The sequence below is a fragment of the Rattus norvegicus genome, chromosome X (genome assembly GCF_036323735.1).
Source record: "Rattus norvegicus strain BN/NHsdMcwi chromosome X, GRCr8, whole genome shotgun sequence".
Classification (NCBI taxonomy): domain Eukaryota; kingdom Metazoa; phylum Chordata; class Mammalia; order Rodentia; family Muridae; genus Rattus; species Rattus norvegicus.
The window spans coordinates 101814111-101841982 of record NC_086039.1 but is presented as its reverse complement, the minus strand read 5'-3'; the positions used below and the strand labels follow the sequence as shown (position 1 = coordinate 101841982).

General features: G+C 39.6%; 1 protein-coding gene across 5 annotated transcripts in view; it reads right to left on the bottom strand.

Moving 5' to 3' along the window:
- Positions 1-27872, bottom strand: part of Cenpi (centromere protein I) — a 51744-nt gene that overhangs the window by 18953 nt on the left and 4919 nt on the right. For all 5 annotated transcript variants that reach the window (XM_006257217.5, XM_006257215.5, XM_039099502.2 and 2 more), the window contains 11 exon segments: positions 23333-23451; positions 22953-23060; positions 15042-15090; positions 14706-14752; positions 4899-4988; positions 4435-4563; positions 3903-4061; positions 3561-3681; positions 2421-2512; positions 1335-1452; positions 699-763 (listed from right to left, as the gene is read on the bottom strand). In XM_006257217.5, the coding sequence (XP_006257279.1) occupies positions 699-763; positions 1335-1452; positions 2421-2512; positions 3561-3681; positions 3903-4061; positions 4435-4563; positions 4899-4988; positions 14706-14752; positions 15042-15090; positions 22953-23060; positions 23333-23451 (1097 nt within the window).

Genomic DNA, 27872 nt, shown 5'->3' with positions numbered 1-27872 from the left:
ATGCATTTAATCCAGGCACAAAGGCATAAATAAAAAACTTCATATACAGTTGAGTATTTCTCAGTGGGTTTGCTCATTGTTAATATGCATTTGACATGTTTTTCGCTGCTTACTACTATAAAAAGTTCAGGAAAAGTGTGTGACCAAGCTTTCAAATCAGAAAGTTCCATACACTTTAATTTCCATAATATGGAATAGTTACAAAGTAAATGCAGTGGCTAGGTGCAGTGAGACATACCCACCCGTGCTATCGTGCTATCAGCGCTGGGAGAGCAAGGACCAGAAGGACTGCTGCTATCCCAGCCTGTCCATGGACCAAATCCCAGGCAAGTCTAAGCTACAATACCTAGCAAACCCTTGGACTGAAAGGGAGGAAGAGGAGAAAGAAGAAAGGGAAGAAAAACTGGAGGGAAGGAAAGGAGGGCAGGTAAAATTCCAAGCCATGACAAACACATTGTGGTGTACGTGCACAAACACACGCGCGCGCGCACACACACACACACACACACACACACACACACACACACAGAGAGAGAGAGAGAGAGAGAGAGAGAGAGAGAGAGAGAGAGAGAGAAATGTCACAAAATTACAAAAGAGAGGAAAATAGAAAATCACTGCCAGAATTCCACTTTGGAATTATAGAACATCAGTTAACAGAAGTATGTTTTTTCCTGAGTATGACTCAGATATGTTTTTACCTTGAAATAAATGGATGATGTAAAGAAGAGAGGTGCTAGATGATCAAGAAGAAGTGGCTTTATCTCTAGAAAATAGAAGATAAAAGGAGTATTCAAAAATCTTTAATCTTCTTATATTACACTGAATCAAATAAGTTCAAGTTCTGGTGGTTTCAGTAAAAATGTCTCCCATAAGTTGAGTTCAAATGCTTGGTCCCTAAATGGTGTCGATATTCAAGTGGGCTTCAAGGCTTCAAAGCCTAGGCCACTTCTAAGCCACTCTCTGCCTCATCCTTATGCTTTAAGAAGCGATCCCTTCCTTATATTCCCGGCCTACCTCTATGCTCTACTGCTGTGGATTCTAACACGATGGAATTGTAAACCAAGTTGTAAAACAAACTCTAAATTGTCTCAGGCATGGTATTAAATCACAGCCGAATAAAAGTTACTGGGGCTGGAGAGATGGCTGAGGGCTTGAGAGCACTGACTGCTCTTCCAGAGGTTTTGAGTTCAATTCTCAGCAAACTCATAGTGGCTCACAACCATTTGTAATGACATTTGATGCCCTCTTCTGGTGTGTCTGAATACAGTGTACTCATATATATAAAATAAATAAATCTTAAAAAAAAGTAACCGATAAGTTTTCATGGTACATACCAGAGAAGCTACTGAATGGAATCCAGGCCAGAAGCTTAAGGAACTGTGACCGACAAGAGAAGCCATCCCAGAGAGGCAGGCTTTTATACAGGAATGCCTCACAGGAGTAAAATCCCTCCTGAAATACATGGTGATCATAAAACCTTGTATAGAATCACGAAGGCTAGTCTAACAACCATTTTATTTTGTGCTATAGTTGTTTCAGATGTGTGAGGGCATCTAAGCAATGTCAATACATGACAGGATAAAAAATACACCTGCAAGGACATATGACACACTCTGAAATGTTTGTAGCTTTTAAAAATATAAGTCATGGGCTGAAACCGGAGCTCAGTCAGGGTGCTTGCCTAATATGCAGAACCACCTAAACTGGATGTGGTCATGCACTCCTGCAATCCCAGATTTCAAAGTGTGGAGACAGGATGATCTGATCAGGTGTTCAGAGTCATTCTCGGGCCAGCCTGGGCTAACGAGGCCCTGTCAAAGGATTAATTAATTAAAACACAATTCACAGGCTGAGGATATGGAGCAGTGGTAGAATAAGGGCTCACCTAGTACACACAAGGCCCTTGGTCAGATTGACAGCACTTGCCCCAACCTTATATGGTAGTAACCCTCTAAGACTTATATTCCTGGATAATTCAATTAATTGAATGCATCACAACCATTTGTTTTCTTAAACTTATAGAAATTTCCATTGTATTTAAAATTTTAAACATATTCCTTCTTCAAATATAATAGTATAAAAATAAACACCAGTCCAACTTGGCTCTCTAAATTTCATTTGGAGAAAATAATATTTTTAAAATATGCCAAGAATAAGGAAAATTAGAAAATAAAAATAAAAATTGATGACAGCAGGTACCACGGCTTAGAGTACAGTTCCGTTGGTAGACTGCTTGCTTAGTATGCACCAGGCCCTTGTTTTGATCCCCAATATTGCAAACTATCAGGTGTATGTATGTGTGATACATAAGACTCTACCTCTAAAAGCGAAGAATGTCAGTTACACAAGAAAATACTGCAATGAGCATCCAAATGAATCTTAAGAATGATGGGGTCACTAGAAACCAGATAAAACCTTACTTGTAAGAAGCACTGCACCCTGATGACCATGTCCAGAAAGTTTATAAACTCCTTTTCTTGTTGATAATCATTCATATTATACCACACACACTCTAGAGAAGAAATTATGAATATAAGCATCTGGTCAGACAATAATAAAAATGATATGGAATACAGGTATGACTACTCTGAAGTGACAAAGAAATGACAAATTGAAAAAGTTGTAGGATTCGAATATCCTGGCTAAGTGACATTGTAGATTTGAACAGGGATCTGGAAGTGATAGCCAGCAAATATGGTAACATAGGTGAAAGCTTACAGTTCACTTACAATGAATAATATTACCTTCATGTCAGAGGAATTCAAGTGACTATTAATAGATGCTTGAAAATAAATAGGGTGAGTTGAATATAAGCTACAAGTAGTGAGAACTTACAAATTAAAAATCAAATTCATCATATCAAATATCCTATAAAGATAAGACTCTAGATCAAAGGAACAATCCCCTATGGAGACTAAAACTGATTGCAAAGATGTGAATAGTCAAAACTTGCTTATCCAAGAAATAAATACTTAATGATAATCAGCAAAATTCCAAGAGAAAAATGGCAATAAAGTGATCAGGCTTTACTAGGGTGCACATGAAAGCCTCTTCACAGTCACTTCCTTGAGCTCTCTAATTAAAAAAAACTGCTAATAACCAATGGGCTATTAGAGGCAGGACTTGATTTGGTCCACATGACCATGTTGGTCACCAAAAAGAATCAAGTCTACTATAAAATAAAAAGATGATATTCTGTCTTGTAAATTGATTTTCTCTCAGATGGCTTAACATTAACCTAATCATTCTTGCCTGTTCCTAGGAATACAAAGAAGATCCCTGAGATAAAGGTCAGTCATCTGACAAATTCTGATGCTCATGTAGCAGTGTTTGCTTAACATCACTCCATTTTTATTGTCTTAAAATGATAACACCACAAGTATTCATGTTCAGGATATAGGATTACTAGAGAAGTGACTACAACATATATATATATATATATATATATATATATATATATATATATATATATATATATAATTTGTAATTTAGTATAAGGAATGTGTTTACTATCATCTTCGACTCTAATTTACCTAATGCTTTAGAGCATCAATTCTTACCTTCTTGTAATGTTTGACTCAGCCAATAAGAAAGCCTGAGTAAGATTGACTCATCTTTGACACAGTTGACATAGTGAAGTAGCAGAGAGCTGTTTAGCACTGAGCTCATCTGAGAAGGCAGCTGTGAAGATGGAAGAAGTCACCAGTTACTGTAGGAAATGAACAGCACAGCAAGAAGTAAAACAGTATATAGGAAATATACAACAAGAATGAAGGGTAGGCCTGAGATAAGGCTCAGTTCCTTGGTATGTATAAGGCTGAGTTTGATCCCAAGTACCTAAAAAAAAGAGGCTCTGCAGATCAAACAGAAAACCTGAATTAGCACCTGCTCCAGTCACATACCTCTAAGCAATGAATGTTCTCTAAAAGCTGAGGGAAACTTTGCAGTTGTTCTACTGGAAGTGATCTATCATTGCTGAGATAATCAAAAAGGCTCATCTTTTCTCTGCATTCTTTCTTAGCAGAATTTACTGCTGGTATAACTGAGTGATAATTCCATTTCTAAAGGAGAAAAAAATTATACAATAATTTATCAATGTACTAAAATGACAATCTAAAAAAGGTAAAAGCAGCAAGTCAGATACGGTGGCACACTCTTTTAATCCCAACATTCAGAAGGCAGAAGCCAAGCCTAGTCAACATAGCAAGTTTCAGGCCATCCAGACTACATTTTAGAAATATACAATCTCAAAAATAATAGATAAAAAGTAAATAAATCTGTAAAGTCAATTGTTAAGATGTTTCACTTAATGGGAGACTGGATGTGGCTTTCATAGAATACTAGATTGTCAAAATCTAAGTAAATGTCTCTCACCACCATCTGAATAGTTACTATTTCAAAGCCACAAGTCCTTTGGTACCTTACATTACTTACTCTTTTTAGAGAACGGCCGGAAGTGGGACCTAATTGAAGCTTTAGAGGTTCTGGAAAAATTCCTTGATTCCTTAGCTTCACAGCAAGGAGAGCTGGAGTCCATAGATTTTTTGAATTATTAAAAAAGATCTATAAATTTAGGTAAAGCAAAGAGGATTAGGTACTCAGGAATCAGAGCAATTGAGTCCAAAATTATTAACTGAATGCATATTAATCATGAAATATTTACATTCTTATAAATCCATTTAATACTTTAGTTCAAATCTTTAAATTAACTTCATGAAGAACAATGTATTTTGCCAAGGCTGTGGTGCAAACTTGCAGTCTCAGCACTTGGGAAGCCAAGGGAGGAAGATGAGTTACAGGCCAGCCTGAGCCACCACAGCACAACCCTTTCCCAAACAAAACCAAATAAACAAAATGGATTCCATCTCTGTAGGACTTCTCCCTTGGTAATCCCTTACCTTCTTCCTTACAGGCAAAGATACAGAAATCAGGGTAGGAGCGAAGAACTTATACAGTGACAGCAAAGCCTGGAGATGAGGCTGCATTCCCTGAAATAAAGTGAGAATTTGTCAGTTTTCATTGTTCAACTCAGTGGCCAAATGCAAACTAATATTAACAAAAGGTAATAATAACCCAAGTCTAAATCTTTAGACTCTAATTTCACAATGTAGCCATCCAGGCATGGTGGCAAACAGCTCCCAACAATCAGGTGCAGAAGTAGAAACAAGTGGAAACTCTGTGAGCTCAGAACCAGCCTGGTCTACATAGACAGTGTGCCAGGCCAGGCAGGGCTAAATAGAGAAAGCAAACTGTCTGTGTTGGGTAGTTCTCATATCAGCATGACACAATGGAGAGCCATTTGGAAGAAATAATCTTTATTGAGAGATGCCCCGATAGGATTGTTCTGTAGGTGAATGTGGAGGACATTTTCATGATTGATGGTTGATGTTCAGGGCTTAGCCCATTGTGAGTGGAGCCACCCTTGGGTAGGTGGTACCGTGGTACAAGAGAAAATAGGCTATCCAAGCCATAAGGAGCAAGCCAGCAGGCAAGGATCCTCTATGGCTTCTGTATCAGCTCCAGACGTCCCTGTCTATATTGTAAAAAAAATAAAATAAACCCTTTCCTCCCAAGTGTGCTTTTCGTAACTGCATAAACCCTCACTAAGACACTGTGTAAGAAAGAGTGAACAGAAGGCAGACAGGCAGGCAGGTAGGCAGGCAGAGAGGGAAGGAAGGAGGGAGGAAATGAGTAACCAGATAATTTATATCAACAATCTTAAAATCCAATTTCCCCACTGGATGATCTCCTCGTTGGTTAAGTATTTCCTTATCACTTCTTCCATGGATTTTCTCAATGTTTCTCCCTGTATTTTAGTCTTACAACTCATCCTTGCTAGCACAGGCATGGCTTACTCAGAATGGCAACTTACTTGAGCTTCCATGTTTATTAATCTTTGGAGCTGAGAGATAGCTAAACAAAAGCACCCAATACTCTTGCAAGGACCCAGGTTCCAGTCCCAGCACCCACACAGCAGCTCACCGGGTCCATAATGCTACTTCCATGAGTTCTGTCACCTACTTCTGGCCTACTTAGGTACTGCACACATACATAGCCACAGACAAAATACCCATACGTATAAAACAAAGTTTTTAAAAATAGTAGCAAGGGTGTGGTGGCATATACCTTTAATCCCAGCACTCAACAAGGGGGAGCAGAGGCAGAAAGACCTCTGTGAATTTGAGGCTAGCATGGTTGGCATGGCTAGTTCTAGGACAACGTGTGCTATACAGCAGGATACTGTCTCAAACCATAGATAGATAGATAGATAGATAGATAGATAGATAGATAGATAGAAAGAAAGAAAGAAAGGAAGGAAGGAATATGGTCATCTTTGAATTAGACATCAAGGCAGTAGGATCTAGAGTAAAAGTCAAGAAAAACAGAACCAAAGAGATGTTAATTTAACAAGAATACTTGATCATCGTATCCCAGCAAACGCATTAGGAAGGCTGTTGACGCCGTAATGCGCACAGCAACCCACTTTTCATGTACTGGCTGCTGCTGATTGCCCCATCTTTACAACAGCCCTCCCTACCTCCCTACTGGACAACAGTCAAAGAGCTTGATAAGACCAAAATAAATCTTCAAAAATACTAACTTAGCACCCGATCAAATGGCTGTCAACAAAGTACATGTCTGGCAAACATGAAGGTCTGAGTTCCTTCCCAAGAACCCAAGTTTTTAAACTTGTCATGTGTAATGGTATGCATTTGGAACCCCAGTGCTGCAGAGGCAGTCAGGTAGATCCTAGGGTTGGCTTGCCCCAGCCGTTCACTTGCCAGCCAGCCTAGACTACTTGACAAGCTTCAGACTATGAAGAGGCCCTGCTCAGGAAAGGTGGATAGGAACTGATAAGATGGCTCAGTAGGTATAGGCACCTGTACCCAGACCTGATGCCATGAGCTCACTCCTGGGACCTGAATGGTAAAAGGAGAAAACCAACTATGGCAACTTGTCCTATGACCTCCATAAGCACTCCACGGCACATGCACACCCACACATCTATAATACAACATGCGCACACCAGTGCACACACACATAAGCAGAGAGAGAGAGAGAGACAGAGAGACAGAGAGACAGAGAGACAGAAAGAGACAACGTCTATAATACGACATGCGCGCACCAGTGCACGCACACATAAGCGGAGAGAGAGAGACAGAGACAGAGACAGACAGAGAGACAGAGAGAGGGATTGACTGACTTCACAATGAAAACAGTCATTGATGCTGGATGTCTACATTTAATACACTTGGTTACTGAAAAAAAAAGAGTATCATTCCAAATCGAAATAAGTAACCAAATCTTTTTATGACATTAAAATTTTGCTGAATTGAATACTATACAAAATAAGGCAGCAAATGCCACTTAGAAGCACAACAGTCATAACAACCATGGGGATGTATTACGAGAAATGCATTGTTAGTGAGTTCATTATTGCATGAACATCTTCTCCTGGTTAGTTCTTTAGACAATTTAATACCATCAATTTAATAATTTAGAGTTGTCTGTGAAGAGAAAACCTCAATTGCGGCAAACGCCTCCAGGGCTAAATGGCAGATTGTTCTTCCAGAGGACCCAAGTTTAATTTCCAGCACCTCCACGACAGCGCACAACCATCTGTAACTCCAGTTGGGGGACGCTGACACCTTTTCAGGTCTCCACGGGCACTCTATGAGCATTGTGCACAGATATACATACTGGCAGAACACCTATACACATAAATTATTTAAATAAGTTTTTAAAGAAAATGTCTGTCAGATTGCCTGTAGGCAAGTGTGTAGGGCATTTTCTTGAAGAATGATTGATGTTCGAAAGCCCACCACACTATGGGCAGAGGCATCCCATGGTTGTATAAGAAAGCAGGCCATGGGAACAAGCCAGTATGCCATATTCCTCCTTGGTCTCTGCTTCAGTTCCTGCCCTAATTTCCCCACAACATAGACTATATAAACTATAAGCTAATAAACTCTTTCCTCAGAAGGTTGTTTTTGGTCCTGGTGTTTTATCACAGCAATAGAAGGCAAACTAGGAATAATCATAGAATCTACTTAACCTCATATGGGTATGGCCTATTGTTAAATAATTAGGCTCTGTACGCACCACTGCATATGTGGTCAATTGTTAAATAAAACATTACAGGGAACATGATTGTATTCCACTCACGGACACTCATGTAGCCCAGGCTGGCCTCGAAACTTGCTATGTAGCTGAAAATGACCTTAAACTGATTTGCCTATCTCCACTTCCCAAATGCTAGGATTACAGGTATAGGCCATAATGTCCAATTTTAATGGTTCTAGGACTTGAACTGAGCTTTGTGCCTGCTAAGTAAGCACTCTACCAACTAAGCCACACCCCCTCCCCAAAACTTAATAATTTTTTTAAAGATTTATTCATTTATTATATATAAGTACACTGTAGCTGTCTTTAGACACACCAGAAGAGGGCATCAGATCTCATTACAGATGGTTATGAGTCACCATGTGGTTGCTGGGAATTGAACTCAGGACCTCTGGAAGAGCAGTCAGTGTCCTTAACAGCTGAGCCATCTCTCCAGACCTAAATTTTTATTTTTAACCTTTTATTTTTATTAACATTTTACACACACAGACACACACACACACACATTAATTGGATTCAATGCTGTTGTTCAGTGCAACAGTTTAATACAGCTTGCATTGTTCACTGCATTGTTGACTACTGCAATAGTCCTACCTCCCTGTCTTCCCCTAACATATTCCTTCAATTGATATTAATACTCCATGTCAACAGTGACACTTTTGAACAACTCCATGTGATACTAGTCCTTGTGTCTGGCTCCTTTTATCCATCCTTAGTGTCTTCTAGTTCCATCCAATTGCTGCAAGAAGACTTCATTTTTTTTCATGGCTGAACATATTGTATTTTACATATTTAAAATGTCCCTTTCACTCAGTCATTTCCAGACAAGCAGCTCAGCTGATTCTTTCTTACCTAATGCACACTCTAAGTGTCCCGATAAGTGGAGGAATACAAGTACCACTGTGCTATGCTCACTTTGTCTGCTTCTGTGTGAACCCAGAACACTAACTACATCGCACGGCAGCTCCATCTTTAGTGGTATTTGGGAGTTGGGGAGGATGACATGTGCTCTCCATAACGACTGTACTAATATAATTTCCCAGCAATAGTAAGTGAGTTCCTTTTTTTTTTTCAACTAAAAATAGAACTGACTGTGAAGGAAGTTAAATCAGGTTTCAGAGACACACTTATGGGTACATGTTTATTGCTGCACTATTCACAATAGCAAAAATATGCAACCACGGGGCTAGAGAGACACTTGGGAGCTAAGAGCACTAGCTGCTGTTTCAGCGGGCTGGGTTTCAGTTCCCAGTACCCACATGGAAGTTAAAAGCTGTTTGTTAACTCAATTCTAGGGATCTGCTGCCCTCTTCTGGCCTCTGTGGGCACTGCATGCATGTGGTGTATACACACACACACACACACACATACACACACGCACACATACACACGCACGCACACACACACACACACACGCGCGCACACATACACACGCACACACACGCACACACACACGGGCGCACACACGGGCGCGCACGCCCGCGCATGCGCTCAGGCATGCACACTTGTGCACAGGAAAACACATACATAAAATAAATGAATTATACATTTTTTAAAATACGGAACTAAGATGTCAATCAAAGTCAATTGATACAGAAAATGTAACAAACTGGCACAATGGAGCTTTACTCACCCATAAAGAAGAAAAATTTTATCATTTGAAAATGGATAAACTAAAGATCATGATGAATGAAATAAGCCAGACTAAGAGAAATGTCATGGTTTTGCTTCTATGAGGAATCTAGAATTAAATATAAATATATTGGCCAGCCACAATAGGCATATGCCTGTAATCCCAGCACTGGGGAGGCAGAGGCAGGAAAACTGGCATAAGTTATGCCAAGCTAGGTCTACAGAGCACATTTCAACAGATCTAGGGCTACATGGGAAAACTGAGTCTCAAAAAGATATAGATGTGATTGAATGCATGCCTGTGTATGTGTACATATATATGTACACATTAAATGTCATATTATGTATGACACAAAATTAAAATTAAGCCTATGAAGGAGACAAAGGTGTGAAATGAGGGGAAAGGAGAGTTGATTTGAGGAAGAGGACAAACAAAATATCCCATGCTTCTCTAATATGTAGAATTTGGGTAGAAGTCTCAATACGTGGACATATATGTATATACGTATATATGCGACATGAAATCACCAGTGATGGAGAAAATAAAAGAAGAGAGCAATGGCACAGTGATATAGTAAAATACCATCCCCAAACTCCTTATTGTGTACTGTCACTTTAAAAGGTAAATGTAAAAGTTTTAAACAGGCTGGCAAGAGAACAGATAAAGTATTTCCTGCAAAGCCTGAAAACCTGAGTTTGCACTTCAGACCCACATGGTGGAAGGAGAGAACTGAGAGAAATGGCTCTCCCTAACTCTCCTCTGACGTCCACATGTGAGCTATGGCATGTAGTACCCACATGTATACATCCACACCCAGCCTATACAAATAAATAAAAAAACAAATAAATGTGATTTTTAAAGACTTTCAGACATGAGCAAAACCAGTCCCTTTATTCACACTAGCAATTGATTTGAGGGTGGGAAGGGTTGATAATAGCCATTCCAACTTTGATGATACAGTACCTTTTAGTAGTGATATGAATTTCCCTGTGGCTAATGATAGTGGACATTTTTTCATATATTTGTTGAGTATTTATAACTAAAACTAAACTGTTTATAAAACAAAAATGGTCCAGTGCAGTCAATGCTGAAAACATCTTCTGATACCTGTAAACTCATTAAAGTATTTGAACTGGGCTTGTTTTAGTTTACACAGAAGCTCATTATGTACTCCAAGTAATCCTTCTGCCCTCTGCTTCCTATGTGTTGGGAAAACAGGCATGAAATGCAATGTTCTGTCAGAAAATGTATTTAGGGAATTAGATGAAATTCGGTATAGGGACAGCCTTATAAGCATGTATGATCTGAGTTCAATCTCAGAAGCTACATTACAAAGCCGTGGATGGGGGGGGTGCATATGCTGGAAATCACCATGTGGGAGAGGCAGAGACAGGTAGATTCCTGCCATCTCTGGCAAACCAGCATAGCCTATGTGGTAAATTTTAGGACAATGAGAGCCTGTCTCAAACAAAACGACAACAATAACAACAACAAAAAACCGCAGACAGCATTTGAAAATGACACATTGTTATCTTCTGTACTGTACATATACCACCATCTATAACACACATACACAGACAAACATACAGCCCTTCCAGCCTGCGGCTTCCACCAAGGCTGATCATCAGCTTGTCTGCCCATCTGAAGACTCCCCAGTCTGAAGGCCTCCCAGGACATCTGCTGCAGCCAGGGCCGCAGGAGGCAGGCTCAAGACAGAGACACCCAGGACAGTTAACACCAGAGATAACCAGATGGTGAGAGGGAAGCACAAGACTTTAAACAACAGGAGTCAATGTACATGGACATCATCAGAACCCAGTTCTCCCACCACAGCAAGCCCTGAATACACCATCTCACCTGAAAATGAGGAAGCTGACCTAAAATCCTATCTCATGAAGATAATAGAGTCCTTTAAGGAGGACATAAATAACTCACTGAAAGAAATACAGGAGGGGTTGGGGATTTAGCTCAGTGGTAGAACGCTTGCCTAGGAAGCGCAAGGCCCTGGGTTTGGTTCCCAGCTCCAAAAAAAAAGAAAAAGGAAAAAAAAAAAAGAAATACAGGAAAACACAGGTAAACAGTTAGAAGCCCTTAAAGAGGAAACAAATAAATCCCTTAAAGAAATATAGGAAAACAAAACCAAACAGGTGAAGGAACTGAACAAAGCAGCCCAAGACATACAAGTGGAAGGAGAAATAATAAAAAAAAAACACAAATAGAAGCAATCCTGGAAATGGAAAAGCCAAGAAAGAGATCAGGAATTACAGATGCAAGCATCACCAACGGAATATAATAGATAGAAGAGAGAATCTCAGGTGTAGAAGATACCTTAGAAGATATTGACACAACAGTCAAAGAAAATACAAAACATAAAAAGCCTCCTAAACCAAAACATCCAGGAAATCCAGGACTCAATGAGAAGATCAAACCTAAGGATAATAGAAATAGAAGAGAGTGAAGATTCCCAGCTCAAAGGACCAGGAAATATCTTCAACAAAATCATAGAAGAAACCCCCCCAACCTAAAGAAAGAGATGCCCATAAACATACAAGAATCCTGCAGAACTCCAAATAGATTGGACCAGAAAAGAAAATCCTCCCGTCATAGAATAGTCAAAACATCAAATGCACAAAATAAAGAAAGAATATTAAAAGCAGTAAGGGAAAAAGGTCAAGTGACATAAAGGCAGACCTATCAGAATCACACCAGACTTTTCGCCAGAGACTATGAAAGCCAGAAGATCCTGGACAGATGTCATACAGACCCTAAGAGAGCACAAATGCCAGCCCAGGTTACTGTATCCTGCAAAACTCTTGAATAACATAGATGGAGAAACCAAGATATTCCATGACAAAACCAAATTTACACAATATCTTTCTACAAATCCAGCGCTACAAAGGATAATAAATGGTAAATTCCAACATAAGGAGGCAAGCTATACCCTAGAAAAAGCAAGATATCTCGTCTTACAGAAGCTTTCCACTTTCATGAGGTCCCATTTATCAATTCTTGACCTTAGAATCTGAGCCTTTGGAGTTCTGTTTAGGAAATTACCACCACAACCACCTCACACCAATCAGAATGGCTAAGATCAAAATCTCAGGTTACAGCACATTGCTAGTGAGGATGTGGAGAAATAGGAACACATTTCCGTTACTGGTGGGATTGCAAACTGGTAAACCACTCTGGAAATCAGTCTCGAGGTTCCTCAGAAAATTGGAAGTAGGTCTACCTAAAGACACAGCTATATTACTCTTGGGCATATACCCAAAAGATGCCCCAACATACAACAGGGATGTGCTCCAATATGTTCCTAGTGGCCTTATCTGTGATAGCCAGAACCTGGAAAAAACCCAGATGACCCACAATGGAGGAATGGATACAGAAAATGTGGTTCATTTACACAATGGAGTACTACTCAACTATTAAGAACAATGACATCCTGAGTTTTGCAGTCAAATGGATGGAACGAGAAAATAGCATACTGAGTTATGTAACTCACAAAAGGACATGCATGGTATGTACTCACTAATAAGTCCATATTAGCTCAAAAAATTACAGACTACCCAGAATATAATCCATGGAATTTAAGAAGGTTAACAAGCAGAAGGGCCCAAGTGAGGATGCCTCAATCCCACTTGTAAGGAAGAAGAAAACAATCATGGGAGGCAGGGGGAGGGAGGGACCTGGGTGGAAGAGAGGAGGAGGAGGAGGAGGAGGAGGAGAAAGGCGAACAAGATCAGGTATGGGGAAGGGACAGGATGGAAGTGGGGGGGCACTCTAGAGTGTTCCAGAGACCTTCACTCTAGAATGTTCCAGAGACCTTAGAGGTGAGAGACTCTTAGGACTCAAACGGAGGGACCTTAGACGAAATGCCCTACAGTGGGGAGAGGGAAATCATAGAGTTCATCTCCAGTAGAAAGACAGGGCATCAAATGGAGGGATGGGGTTGCCATCCCACAGTCAAAAACTCTGACCCAGAACTGTTCCCATCTAAAAGAACTGCAGGGGCAAAAAGGGAGAAGAGACTGAGGGAAAGGAGGTCCAGCAACAGGCCCAAACTGGGATCCATCTCAAGGGGAGGGTCCAAGGCCTGACACTATTATTGATGCTATGGTGTGCTTATAGACAGGAGCCTGGCATGGCTGTCCTCTGAGAGGCCCAACAAGCAGCTGACTGAGACAGAAGCAGATATTTACACCCAATCAATGGACTGAAGTTGAGGACCCCTATGGTTGAATTAGGGAAAAGCTGGAAGAAGCTGAGGAGGAAGACGACCCCACAGGAAAACCAGCAGTTTCAACAAACCCAGACCCCTGAGATCTCTCAGACATTGAGTCACCAACCAGGCAGCATACAGGAGCTGGTCCAGGGCCTTACACATATACAACAGGGGACTGCCTGGTCTGGCCTCAGTGGGAGAAGATGTACCTTGAAGCCCCCGGGAGTGGGGAGGCCTGGAAGGGAATAGGATGGGGAACATCCTTTTTAATGCAGGGGAGGGGGGTTGGAATGGGGTGAGGAACTATGAGAGGGTGGACCAGGAAGGGGGAACGACTGGATTGTAAAGAAATAAAAGTAATAAAAAATAAAACCAAACACACACCCATATATACACACAGACATAATAATATGCATGTATACTTTTAAAGAACACATACTGCAGACACCTTTAGGATTTACTGTATGACTAACTGAACTCATCACTTTGGTAAAAATTAACATACTGTACTGGAGGTTGAACCAAGGCTTCATGCATGGTAGGCAAGGACTCTAACCACCGATCTTTACTCTCAGCTTTGAGTTTGATTTTTCAATTTGTTGACTGAGTTCTCCAGGAAGTGAGTTCCTTCAAGCTAATGACTCACTTGGCTTTGTGTCTTCAAAGCCTAGCTCAATTCCTAGCTCAAAGTGCAAATGGATTCTCCAGGGTCTTTTCTGCACTCACCATTTTGGCCTGGAGATCAAGCAATTTTCTCGCACGAAATGGTTTGACTAGAAAACAGAGAGAAAAGTGGTTCTCAGCATCTGCTTCGGCAAAAGAAGTCAGTTATACTTAATCACCATGTGAGTCATACAATTTCTCACAACACTTTCAAAATATAAATACCTCTTCAGTTAAGCCACTATGCAGATACTCTTAGATAGAAGTACTAAAAAGGCAATTTTCAGAAAATGAGTGCTGTCATGCAACTAGTGCTAACAGTTATTGACGTTCATAAAGGATGAAACAAATGCTGGGCCTATAGAGTGGGAGTAATGTAACTGGGGTGAAAACACTTACCATTTTCCTTTTTGGTCAGTAAATATAACAAATGGCAAACATAAGGGCACTGTTAAATAAAAAAATGAAAATTGACAATGTGATTTTGAGTAAAATAACACCATAGCCTCCTCAAATGTCAATCATCTGCTAAGTAAAAGAATTTCAGGGCTTCACTGAACAATAATTTCCTCATCTAAAATGCTGGATACAAGTGATTACATGAACTGAGATTTTCCAGGCACTTAATGAAAAAGCACCGAAGTCTAAACACAAAATTCCCTGGTGAGTTATATCTACTGTTTACAGAAAGTTTAAGGTAAATTCCCACGTTGATTTTAATGTGTCTGCTTGACTATGGCTTGTGGCGTGAAGCAAGACATTTTCCACTTTTCCTCTTGGTGAGTTATATGCTGGCATCTGTGCATGAATGCACGCATCCTTGACATGTGCACACTTAGAGATCAGATTTGAATTGTTGAATGCTTTCAGTCTCAGATTTTCTGACTAGCTGTGCTCAAACCTGTATGTGATAGTGATTTTTTAGAAAATTGCTTCAATGGTGACAAGATAAGTGAGAATTCTTGTTTTGCCTTTTGCTTAATTTTGCCTACATATATGTATGTATACCACATGTCCACCTGGTGCCAATGGAGGCCAGAAGAGGGCGTTGGTCCTCTGGAAATGGAGTTACAGGTAGCTGTGAGTCATCATGTGGGTGCTGGGAACAGACCCCAGGCCCTGAGCAAGGAATGCTCTTAAACGCTGAGGCAACCCTCCTCCAGCCTAACATTTCTGCTCTAAAATCAAAAGGCAATGTGGACAATTTTGAACAAAATTTTAAGAAAAATTGCTTAGAAAAAAATGTGATGTTTATAAAGAATGGAATGTTTTATGTCATTTGCCAGAAAATAGAAGAGAATTATATTGAGAGAATTAAGCCACTTTCAGAAAGACAACTATTGTTTTTTCTCTTATATGTGCCTCAGATTATTTTACATAGATATATAAAAATCATATATATATATATATATATATATATATATATATAACTTGAAAATAGAAGCCAAACTGTCAAACTGTCTAGGGGAACAAAGGGAATTGATTAATGAGTAGGAGGGTAAGAAAGGGTAAGGTAGGAAAGTGTGAGGGAATATTCTCAATACATAATAGACTTGTATGACAATGTCCTTATGTAATACAGCATCAGGAGCAATGAACACATACAATGAAAACTTCAAAAGATCTTTAAAAATTACACATTCCTTTCAATACTAGTTATTGCTTAATAAGTATAATGGTTTGAATAGGAATGACCACCATAGATTCATGTTTCAATGCTTGGCCCACAGGAAGTGATACTATGAGGTGCGTTCTTGTTGGAGTAGGTGTGGCCATGTTGGAAGAAGGATGTCACTGTAGGGGTGGACTTTTCCAGTCTACTGTTTGCCTTCAGTACTACAAGATGTAGAACTCTCAGCTCCTCTAGGACCATGCCTGCCTGGATGCTGCTGTTTCCTACCATGATGATATGGGACTAAACTTCTGAAACTGCAAAACAGCCCTAATTAAATGCTATCCTTTATAAGAGTGGCCTTGGAAGCACCAATACCTGACACTATTAATGAATTTCTGCTATACTTGCAGACAGGAGTCTAGTATGCTGTCTTCTGAGAGGGTCTACCCAGCAGCTGACTGAAACAGATGCAAATGCCCAGAGACAAAGAGTGGATGGAAGTTAGGGACTCTTATGGAAGAATAGAAGGAAGGATTGCTGGCCCCAAAGGGGATAGGAACTCCACATGAAGACCAACAGAGTCAACTAACCTGGGCTCTTGGGGCTCTCAGAGACTGAACTGCCAATCAAAGAACATACATGGGCTGAACCTAGGCTTCCCTGCATATAGGTACAAGATGTGTAACTTGCCCTTCATGTGGGTCACAGAAACAACTGGAGCAGGGGCTATCTCAAAAGTTGTTTCCTAAGCCTGGGATATGTTCTTCTAGCTAGGCTGCCTTGTCTAGACTCAGTAGGAGAGGATGTGCTTAGCTTTGCAGAGACTTGAAGTGCCAGGGCAGGGCTGGGGACTACCCAGGGGGCATCACCCCCTCAGAAGAGAAGGGGAGGGAGAAGGAAGAAGGATTGTGGAAGGGGAAGACAGGGAGGGGGGCAAAGAGTGGGATGTAAAGTGAGTAAGTAAAACAATAATAAAATAAAATAAAAGCTATATATAAGAAACAAAGAGTACTCTGGTAATTGAAAACAAAATTACATATAAAAGCACATTAAAGGGCTGGAGAGATGGCTCAATGGTTAAGAGCACTGACAGCTCTTCCAGAGGTCCTGAGTTCAATTCCCAGCAACCACACTGTAGCTCATAACCATCTGTAATGAGATCTGATGCCCACTTCTCATGCTTCTGAAGACAGCTACAGTGTACCTATATATAATAAATAAATAAATCTTTTTTTAAAAGTACATTAAAATATTTTAATGTTCCTTCCAAGATAGAGAAATTTAAATAATAGTGTAGAAAAATACTAAGGAATTATAAATTATAAATTGTTGTTTAAATATATAAAACGCTATTACAAAAAAAGAGTTGCCTTGGTCATGGTGTCCCTTCACAGCAATGGAAAACCTAACTAAGACACTAAGATACAAAATTCAAACTTTTATCCTTGGGCCTAGAGTGATAGCTCACCGGTCTAAACACTTGTTCTTCCAGAGGACCCCGAATTGATTTCCAGCACACAACAAAGTGATTCAAAATCATCTGTAACTCTAGTTTCAGGGGACCTAATGCCCATTCTACTTCCTTGGCTTCCTGTCTACACAAGGTACAGATGTACACACTCAGGTGCACAGAAATACACAGGAGTACATTCTGAAACCTTTATCCTGGTTTCCCACTTTAAAGCATTTTGATATATACTATTTAAAAGATCATTTTGAGTGGTGCCTCATTTTCCATGGGATAGAATTCTTTTGTGTGCAGGGCTCGGCACATGTTAAGTAGATGCTGTCTCTTGAGTTCTAACTCCAGCCAATTATATCATAATTTAAGCAACAACTTGTCTATAGTCTGGCAAATAGGACACACTCACTACATTATTTTATTAAGTTACTGGATGATGACCACTCTTCTTCATTTTAAGTGTCCGTCTGCTGAAGGCGTACTTCACTTGATAGAAGTTTTACCTAGCATGCATAAAGCCCTGGGTTTACATACAGGTCTGCTGGTCCAGATCTATAATCCTGGCACTCTGGTGGTAGAAATAAGATCAGAAGTTTAGGATAGTCCTCAGCTATATAGTGAGTTAGAAAGCCAGTCCGAGATGCTTGAGACCCTGTCACAGACAGATGGATGGATAGATGGATGCATGGATAGATGATGGATAGGTAGATGGGTGCATGGATAGATGATGGATAGGTAGATGGGTGCATGGATAGATGATGGATAGGTAGATGGGTGCATGGATAGATGATGGATAGGTAGATGGATACATGGATGGGCAGGCTGGCAGGGGGACAGATGTCACTCCCATTCATTCCTGTATTGCCAATAGCTAGTTTGAAATTATACCTGTTGTAACTAAAATAGTATGGTCATCACATATAAAAACATTTACTCCTGAACCTTTAAGGAAATTTTGTAAATACTTCCTGTCAATGAACAAAAGCCAAAAAGTGTATTATAGCTGGTCAGTGGCTCACTTTAATCCCAAGACTTGGGAAGCAGAAACAGGCAGATCTCTGTGAGTTCAAGACCACCCTGGTCTATGTATCGAGTTCCAGGATAGCCAGAGCTTATCTCAAAAAAGAAAAAAAGTCAACTATTTAGTGGAAACAGAAAAGAAGGCCTGGCAGATAAAAGCTCAGCCTGTGCAAACCTGATCCCTGAACTGAACACTGGAAGGAATGAACCAACTTCCAGAAGTTCCTTTGGTTTTTATATGCTTGCAGTGATGAGTGCACAGCCACACTTACACATTCAAGTCATACCCACATGCACGCACATGTACACACATACAGACAAATAATAAATACACTAGTTTTCAAAAACAACACAATGCTAGTCTCTAAATGAATTTGCATACTAGTAGTCATTACCCTATACTTTGAAGGATAGAATATTCTAAAGTGTTTTTTCTGCACTTAGAAATGGATTCAGATAAGACTCTAAACATAATTTTAAGAAGAAAGAATTTAGATTTCGGTACAAATTCATTACCTCACACCCCTAGGATATGAGCCATTAACAACACTATTCATCATGTTGAATACAAAATGAATGCCATCCAATTGCTGGCCTGAGGCTCCAGCTGGTATTATGGGGAATCTGACATTCTCCTTTAATCACATCTAGAAAGAAAAAATCCATATGCATCTCATACGTTGTAGTTGCCTTGATGGCAAATATTTAACTGCCACATCTGAGTCACTGCACAGTCAGAATCTGATCAAAGTCTATGAACATGACTTTTAAGAAATATGACTTTTAAAAGCTAAACCCTGCTGCTAGCCATGGTGACTGACTCACACCTACAGCCCCCACACTTCGGGAAGGCAGAAAGATAGTGAATCCAAGGTTATCCTGAACTATACAAGACACTCCGTCTCAAACATACAAACGCGAAAATAGCACCATTGAGATGGCTAAGCAGGTAAAAAGCGCTTGCAGCATAAGTCTGATGACCCCAGGCTGATCCCTGGAACCCGTATTGGAAGGAAAGAACCAAATCCTGAAAGTTTTTCTCTGATATTCACATGTCTACCATGGCAGATACATACCTATATTCACAGTCTTCCCACACTCACACAGAATCCACCATGGCAGATACGTACCCACTCACATACATTAGTTATGAACACAATGTATTTTTTTCATATTAAAAAAAAGAGTTGTTTTCCATTTGTTGATATTTGCACAAACGAAGTCACTTAGAAAAAATTAGAGGGGCTGATGAGTGGGCTCAGTGGTTAAGAACACTTACTACTCTTACAGAGGATCTGGGTTCGATTCCTACCACCAACATGGCGAATCAAAACTGTAACTCCAGGACCATGGGAACTAAGGTCCTTTCCTGACCTCCAAGGGCATCAGGCATACACATGAAGCATGTACATATGGACAGACAAAACATTCACACAGAAAAAACAAATAAATCCTTTGAAAACCTTAGAAATATAGTTCTCATTTTAAAAAGCCAGTCATGGTCAAGCAAGACAGCTCAGCAGCTCAAGTTACCTATTGGCAAATCTGATAAGCTGAGTTCAAGACACTGGACCCACAGATGCAACTAAGTCCAGCAAGCTGTCCTCCAACTTCATCATCTATGTTGTAGAATGCACACCCACATGTCCACACAAAATAGATAAAATGTAAGGGCTGGCAAAATGGCTCCATGGGTAAAAATGGTGTCTGCTGCCAAGCCTGACAAGAGGAGTACAAGTCCCAGAAGCCACATGGTGTAAATAGTAGCCCAACTCCCTCAAGCTGTCCTCTGACCTCCGCATATGTATGTGTGCACACACTAAACAAACATGTATTCTTTAAAGTGGTAAAAAAAAGGCGCTTCACTTAAAAAGAAGGCTGACGAAAGGGCTCTGTGGTCAAGTGCACTCCCTGCTCTTCTGGAGGGAGTTCTAGTCTCAGCACCCACATCAGGCAGCTCACACTCCTACAATTCCAGCTCCAGGACATCAGCATCCATCCTGTTCTGGCCTTTGAGGGCTCCCACATTGATACATACACTTAAGTAAAAATTATAATATAAATCTTAACAAAATTAACAAAAAACAAGTCAGGTATAAAAGACCACATTGTATATGGTTCTTTAATTTTTATAGAAAATTAAGTATTGATCATGTTCTAAAATTGGCTATGCTGATCTTATCTATGACTACACAAAAATCAAAGTTATATACATTATCTTGTAAGTTTTGAGTATGTTTGAAACATTGTTTTGCTGTCCATCTTAGTTATATTCTGTATGCAGTGAGGCCCTGTCTCAAAATAAAACAAAGTTCAACTTCTAATAAAAAGAAACCCTCCACAGTTTATTCCCAACCCATGTTTCTCAGTCTTTTTTTTTTTTTGTGGAAGCTGCATTTTATTTGAAAATCCACCCATTTGCTAACATACATTTTAATACTGTAAACAAAAATAGAATCTGCAGAGACAATGCAACAAGTATGCTTAACTCATGTACAGAATTGCTTTCCTACAATGACCTGTCCTTCTTAAGGCCCCTCTCACCCCAGGCGTTAAGACGTATGTACAGAATGCACCGGTCAACAGTGCAGTGTAATTCTTCATTAGCTAAGCTCTTGGCTAGACACTGACTTTAAAGATACTATCTCCCCTTATTTAAAAGGTCATGTTTCTCAGTCTTACCAACCACTATCACCCAATACCAACTTCAGCTAAGTCAGGCTGTCTATTTGTATTCTCCTAAATACAACCTCTACATCTCACAGCTTTGCCTGAAATCTTGCCCTCAGAACTAACACTATTTACTTCTGTCAAAGCCCTAAATCACAGAACATGGTGGCACTCCAGTACTCAGTAGACAGAAGCAGGCAAATCTCTAAACTCAAGGGCAGTCTAATCTACATAGAAGTTCCAAACTAGCCAGAGTTTCATAGTAAAACTATCTTTTAGAAATCCCAAATTCGATTCATCCTCCCAAGGCCTAGCACAATGCTTATCTTTTATGCCTTTACTAATCACTGATTTGTATGGTTTCATTTTCTAATCTAGTATAGCAATTACTATCTTCATGTTTTTATTTTGCCATCTGTTATAATTCAACTTTTAAAAAAATGTGTAGGGTGCTTTGTTTGCATTGTGTATCTATGTGCTACATGTATGCTGTGCCTGCAGAGGCCAGAAGAGGGCACCTGATCCCCTAAAACTGAATTTACAGAAGATAAAACTAAAGATAGTTTTGATCCACCCTGTAAGTGCTAGGAATTGAAACCCAGGCCCTCTGAAAGAGCAGCCACTGCTCTTAGTCACTGAGCCATCTGTCTAAATTCATAATTCAACTCTTGAGTTGTTTCCTTCATGTAATTTAATTCCTTTGCTACATTTTTATACTACTGAACTACAAAAGCTAAATCTTTTTAATCTAGGGACCAGAAAGATGGCTCAGTGGTTAAGAGCACTTACTGCTCTTGCAGAGGACATGGGATCAATTTCCAGCACACATATGTCAACTTACAACTGTTTATCATTCTAGTTCCAGGGAATCCACACATTTTTCTGAACCCCCATGGGCACTAAGCCCGCAGGCAGTACACAAGCATGAATGTAAGCAAAACACTCATGCATATAAGTAAATCTTTAATAAAAAATAAATTTATGCCTATCAATACAAGGAAAGAAATAGGATGGCAACATGAATTTTCATAAATAAAACAAAGGCATGAATTCCATTCCCAAAGCCAAGAGGAATTTGACTATGTATGTGCCTCACATGGTCTGTAAACTAGTGACTGTCCTTGAAAATCTTCTAGGTGGCTAGTCGGTTCATTTCTTAGCATTGTTAATACATTAATAGGGATAACTATGCTATATAATAAAAATTGGTCCATTTGCAACTTGTGAAATATATTATTTTCCTTCTTATTGGTTTTGATGTAGTTTTTGCTGTGTTGAGAAAATTCAAACCAAGTCACCCAAAGGTGTGGTTTAAAAGGGAAAATTACAATCACTGGGCTACATCTACAAAACTCTAACATTATTTTGTTAAAAGATATATAGCAAATACCACAGATTCATTAATCTGTGAGACAGTGCAGCAATGAGGTCTGCTGTGTAATATCTTCTGTATTCTTAAAATATCTTTAAGTATAGAACACACATTAGGTGGCCTGTCGACAGGTATTTGACTGAAGCTCAATGCTGGTCGATATTTACTTACCAGAGTATCATCTTGCAATGAAACAAAAAAGAAGCCATACAGCGAATTAATTTGCTTCTTATGATCAATAAAATCAAACATCGCAACCAACCAACGATAAAAAAGTACCTGTTTGATAGAGAAAAAACACTGTCCTTAGAGAAATGTAACTAAGTGTCACAGAATGTTAATCCCCCCTACACTGATATTTTGAAAGGACTAAGTAGGATAAAAGATTTTTATATTTGTTGTAAAAATTTTTGAAGAGGGTCCTTTTATCAATTCCTGAAACCACAGGTTCTATACAAAAGGCCACTGCCATTACTGTGTAAGTGGCTCTTCTCTGATAGCCCTTAAGTGGGTTCTGAAGGACTTATCATCAAAGTATTCAAAAAGATTACCTTGGTATTACCAGAACACTTCCCAACACAGAGCCAGGATACTGCCTTAACCACAGAATCTTCTGATATGTGAGTTTCTGGAATCATGCACTTTAAAATCCGTGTGCTTAGAGCATTCCCTGGAAGACAGACCAACTCTAAATTAAATTGGATTTCAGGGTCTCAATTGTTCCTTTACTAGTATCCACTATAGGACATAACTCTCTAAAACTTCTAAAACAAACTAAAAAGCAAATTATCTTGGGTGTGTACATGTCCCTGTGTGTGCATGTATGCATGCAATTGTGGAGGACAAAGCTCAGTGTTAGGTAGCTTCCTTAATTCTCCATCTTGCTTCTCAAAAATCTTTTGTATTATTTTATATGTATGGGTATTTTGCCTGCATGTATGTTTGTGTACCATGTGCATGCAGGACCCACTGAGGTCAGAAGAGGGGACTGGATCCCCTAGAACTGGAGTTAGAGGCAGCTGTAAGCTTTCACTGGGTGCTGGGAATCAAAGCTGGGTCCTCTGGAAGAGCAGCCAATAGTCTTAAGCACTGAGCCATCTTTCTAGCCCCATCCACCTTACTTTTTGAGACATGGTTTGTCAGTCGAGCTGGAGCTCACAGACGCAGCTCGATCGGCTGCTTTGCAAGCCACATGGATCCTCTGGTCTCCATCTCCGTAGCACTGGGATTACAGGTACATGAAACATGCTTCTGCCCAGTTTTCTTTTTTTCACTTTACATTTATATGAGTTCTTGTTTGCATACATGTACATGCGTCACACATGCATTTAACGGAGTGTGTTGGATCCCTGGGACTACAGTTACAGAAAAGTGTGAGGCACCATATAAGTGCTAGGCAATAAACCCATGTCATTTAGAAATGCAGCTAGTGCTCTTAACCACTGAGCCATCTATCTAGCCCCTTGCCCTTGACTTTTAGGTGAGTGCTGGGAATCTAAACATGGGTTCTCATTCTTATATGGCAAGCACTTTGCCAACTGAGATATCTCCTAGCTCTTAAATAAATTATGTGACCCAAATACATCTATTTTTTTTAAAAAGTAGGTTTAGGGACCAGACCTGGTGGCTCATGCCTTTAATCCCAGTACTTGGGAGGCAAAGGTAGGTGGATTTCTGAATTCAAGGTCAATCTGGCCTACAGAATGAATTCCAGGACAGACAGGGCTCTTACACAAGGAAATCCTGTATGGAAAAGGTGGGGAGATGTTAAGAGCTGACTATGGAGGTACAGGCCTGTAATCCTAGCACTCAAGAGGCTGAAGCAAGAGGATCTTAAGTTTGAGGTCAGCCTGAGCTACATAGCATTACCGTGTTTCAAAAAGGGGAAATGAGAAAAGTGTTTCCTTTATTAAAATATTTAGCAATTCAATCATTTTGATGATTGCAGGACTCAGTAAATTTGCAAACGATACAATGTGTATGTTTTTCAGCCCTAAGGCTTAAATTTAGGTTCAAGCATATTAGGCAAGTACTCTTATCACTGTGCCATATTCTCATTCCAATACATTCGATTCTTAAAGCACTATACATTTTAGTATTATATCATTAATCTCAACACTAAAAAGCCTTTTAATCACAAGAAAATTTCAAAGTGTTTTTAACTTTAATTTTGTAACGGCACAATAGACTATTATTAATGGTCTTATTATTATTATTACCTACTAACAGGTATCTTCCTGAGTTGTTGCATTAAAGAATTATTTTAAAGGGCTGGGTACAGTAACTCATACCACTATTCCTGGAACTTGAAAAGCAGAGGCAGCTGGATCTTTTAAGTTTCAGACCAACTTGGTCTATAGAGTTAGTTCCAGGACAGTCAGGGCTACAGACAAACCTTTCTCTGTGAGGGTGTCAGGTGTGGGAATTACAGATAGTTGTGAGCTGCCATGTGGGTGCTAAGATTTGAATCTTAACTGCCGAGCCATCTCTCCAGGCCCTGAGAAACCCTGTCTTGAATTTTAAAAAAGGCAGGGGGAGGGCTGGAGAGATGGCTCAGCAGTTATGAGTGTATACTATTCTTGTGAAGGATCAGAGTTCAGTGCCCAGGGCCCATATGAGTAGCTCAGAATCACCTTCAACTGTAGGTTTAATGGATACCATGCCTCTTAGCTCTCTGGGTACCAGCATCCATATGCTTATACCCCTTCACAGACACAAAGACAATTAAAATTAAATCTTTTAGAAGAAAAATGAAAAAAATATGTTGGCAAACCCAACTTTCCCTAAAAGCTGGGAAAGTTGCAGAATGCTGAGGTGCAGCATTCTGTACTAGTCTAATCACTCCATCTTGTTCTCTATCCTGCACAGTGCTTCCTTTCTATGTGGTTTTTAATCAAGCTCTAATCATTATGGTTCCAAGTATTTACCAACAATGTCCACACCGTCATTCTGTAGAGAAGCAATGCAATGATGGCAGTGTTAGAAAAAAAGCAAAACAAACAACGACAAAACTAAGAATATAAAATCTTAATAAAAATGATTTTCTTGACAATTCTAGGCTCTATTATCTCCCATTGCTATCCACGGACCATGGTAAACTTTCAAACAGCTTCCCCACTTGCCAGGTAACAAGCTCAAAGTAGAGACCCTACACTTACTCTGTTTTCCTCAGTAACTTCTAAAATTAGTTAACCACTAAAGCAGTGGGTCTCAAACTGCCGGCTGCAAAGCCTTTGGGGATTACATAACAGATATTTACATTACGATTCACACCAGTGCCACAATTATAGTTATGAGGTAGCAATGAAAATAATTTTAGGGTTGGGGGAACACCACAACATGAATACAAATAATAAAGACTCACAGTATTAGGAAGACTGAGAACCGTAGATCTAAAGTCTCTATGCATGCCTGGTGCCATTTCTAGCATACCTAGTCCTAAAATATTCATTTCAACGTTCCAGAGATAAATGTGATGATCTAATATGGAGAACAATACAGAAATACCTAATAGAGAAAAGAGGAATTCTCATGGTAACGGTTGATCTCAGCAAATTTCAAATTAACATAAAAATAAAAAAGTAACAGGCAGGTATGGTGGTGTACACCTTTTTCTTAGCACTCAGGAGGCAGACCCATGCAGATGTCTCGGAGTTCAAGGGCAGTCCTGTCTACAGATCAAGTTTTAGGTCAGAAAAATAAAAATAAATAAATGTAACAAAAGCAAGAGATTATTTTCTTTCCTTTACAGTTTTTTAAAGATAGTCCCATTATATGGCCCAGCAAATAAAGACAAAGCAATCCTCGGCCTCAGTTTCTCTAGTATTACAATTTACCTATGTGCACCACCACAATGACTTAGCTCAGAGATTACCCTTTCAAATATTATAAACAAATTTCCAGAGCCTGAAACATTTTACAACACTCCCTATCTGGCATACATCAGGAAAAGCTTCCTACCATCAATTTATGGTTGAATATCAGATATTTATGTATCAAAAAGGAAAAATTTGAAAAAGCTGTCCAGTCTACGTATTTTTAAAGGAAGACAAAAATGTAAAATTGATTTCAATGGAAACTAATGAGACACAAATTCCTGAAAACGTATGAGAACCAAATATCTGAAACCACCACCTTCAAGAACAGAAATCCATTATTAAGTCTAGCTTAACTAGGAACACATAGATCTAATCAGGTAAAGGACAGAAGTAAGATACTTGAAATCAGCCAGTATGTTACCTTTAATGTGAAAGCACATATAACCGCACTTACACCCACTTCTATAAACAGAATGGAAGGTTATACATCAATATGCAAAACAAGAAAACAGTTTGTGTTAAATCATAGGTTAGTAAAAAAAAAAAAATGGTGACAATGTAAGCATAGACACTAGAATGATAGGAGGTGCGGATTTTCCTGATTCTAGCTTTGACATTAAGTCTCTTTAACCAGTCTGGACCTGTCTTCACATCTTTGTTTTACCTTCTACATTTATCTGTGTGTGTGTGTGTGTGTGTGTGTGTGTGTGTGTGTGTGTGTGTGTGTGTGTGTGTTTTGTGTATTTACATTTGTGTCCCTTTACTATGTCATACATGTGAAGGTCAGAGGACTACTAGTGGGAGTGGGGATTGGTCCTCTTGGTCCACTATGTGGGTCCCGGGACTGAGCTCAAGTCCTTAGGCTTGCATGGAGGCCTGATGAACCACGTGTTGGCCCATGCACAGTAAAATGAAGAGCTATGCTGAATGCGTGAATTCAGGTGAGAGAAAACTAAAAGTAAAAAGACACTGATCAGGCGGTATTTCTTAGTCTCTCTCCTACCTCTCACCCTAACCAATGAACTTAAGACAAGAAACAGGAGAGAAAAGCATTCTGACTGCCAGGGTCAGGGACACTGAACTGAAGACAGTATAAATAGAAAATTGTCAGATAAATAAACCCAAAGCAATGAAATAGACTAAGTGATCTTTTAAAGACCATCTTTGGGAACAGTATTCAATCTATGGGTCTGAAAAATGCTGAAAATGGTTCCCTGCATCTGGTGACAGAGTCCCACGTGCATTTTCTTTATAAAGATGTGGTAACTGGTCA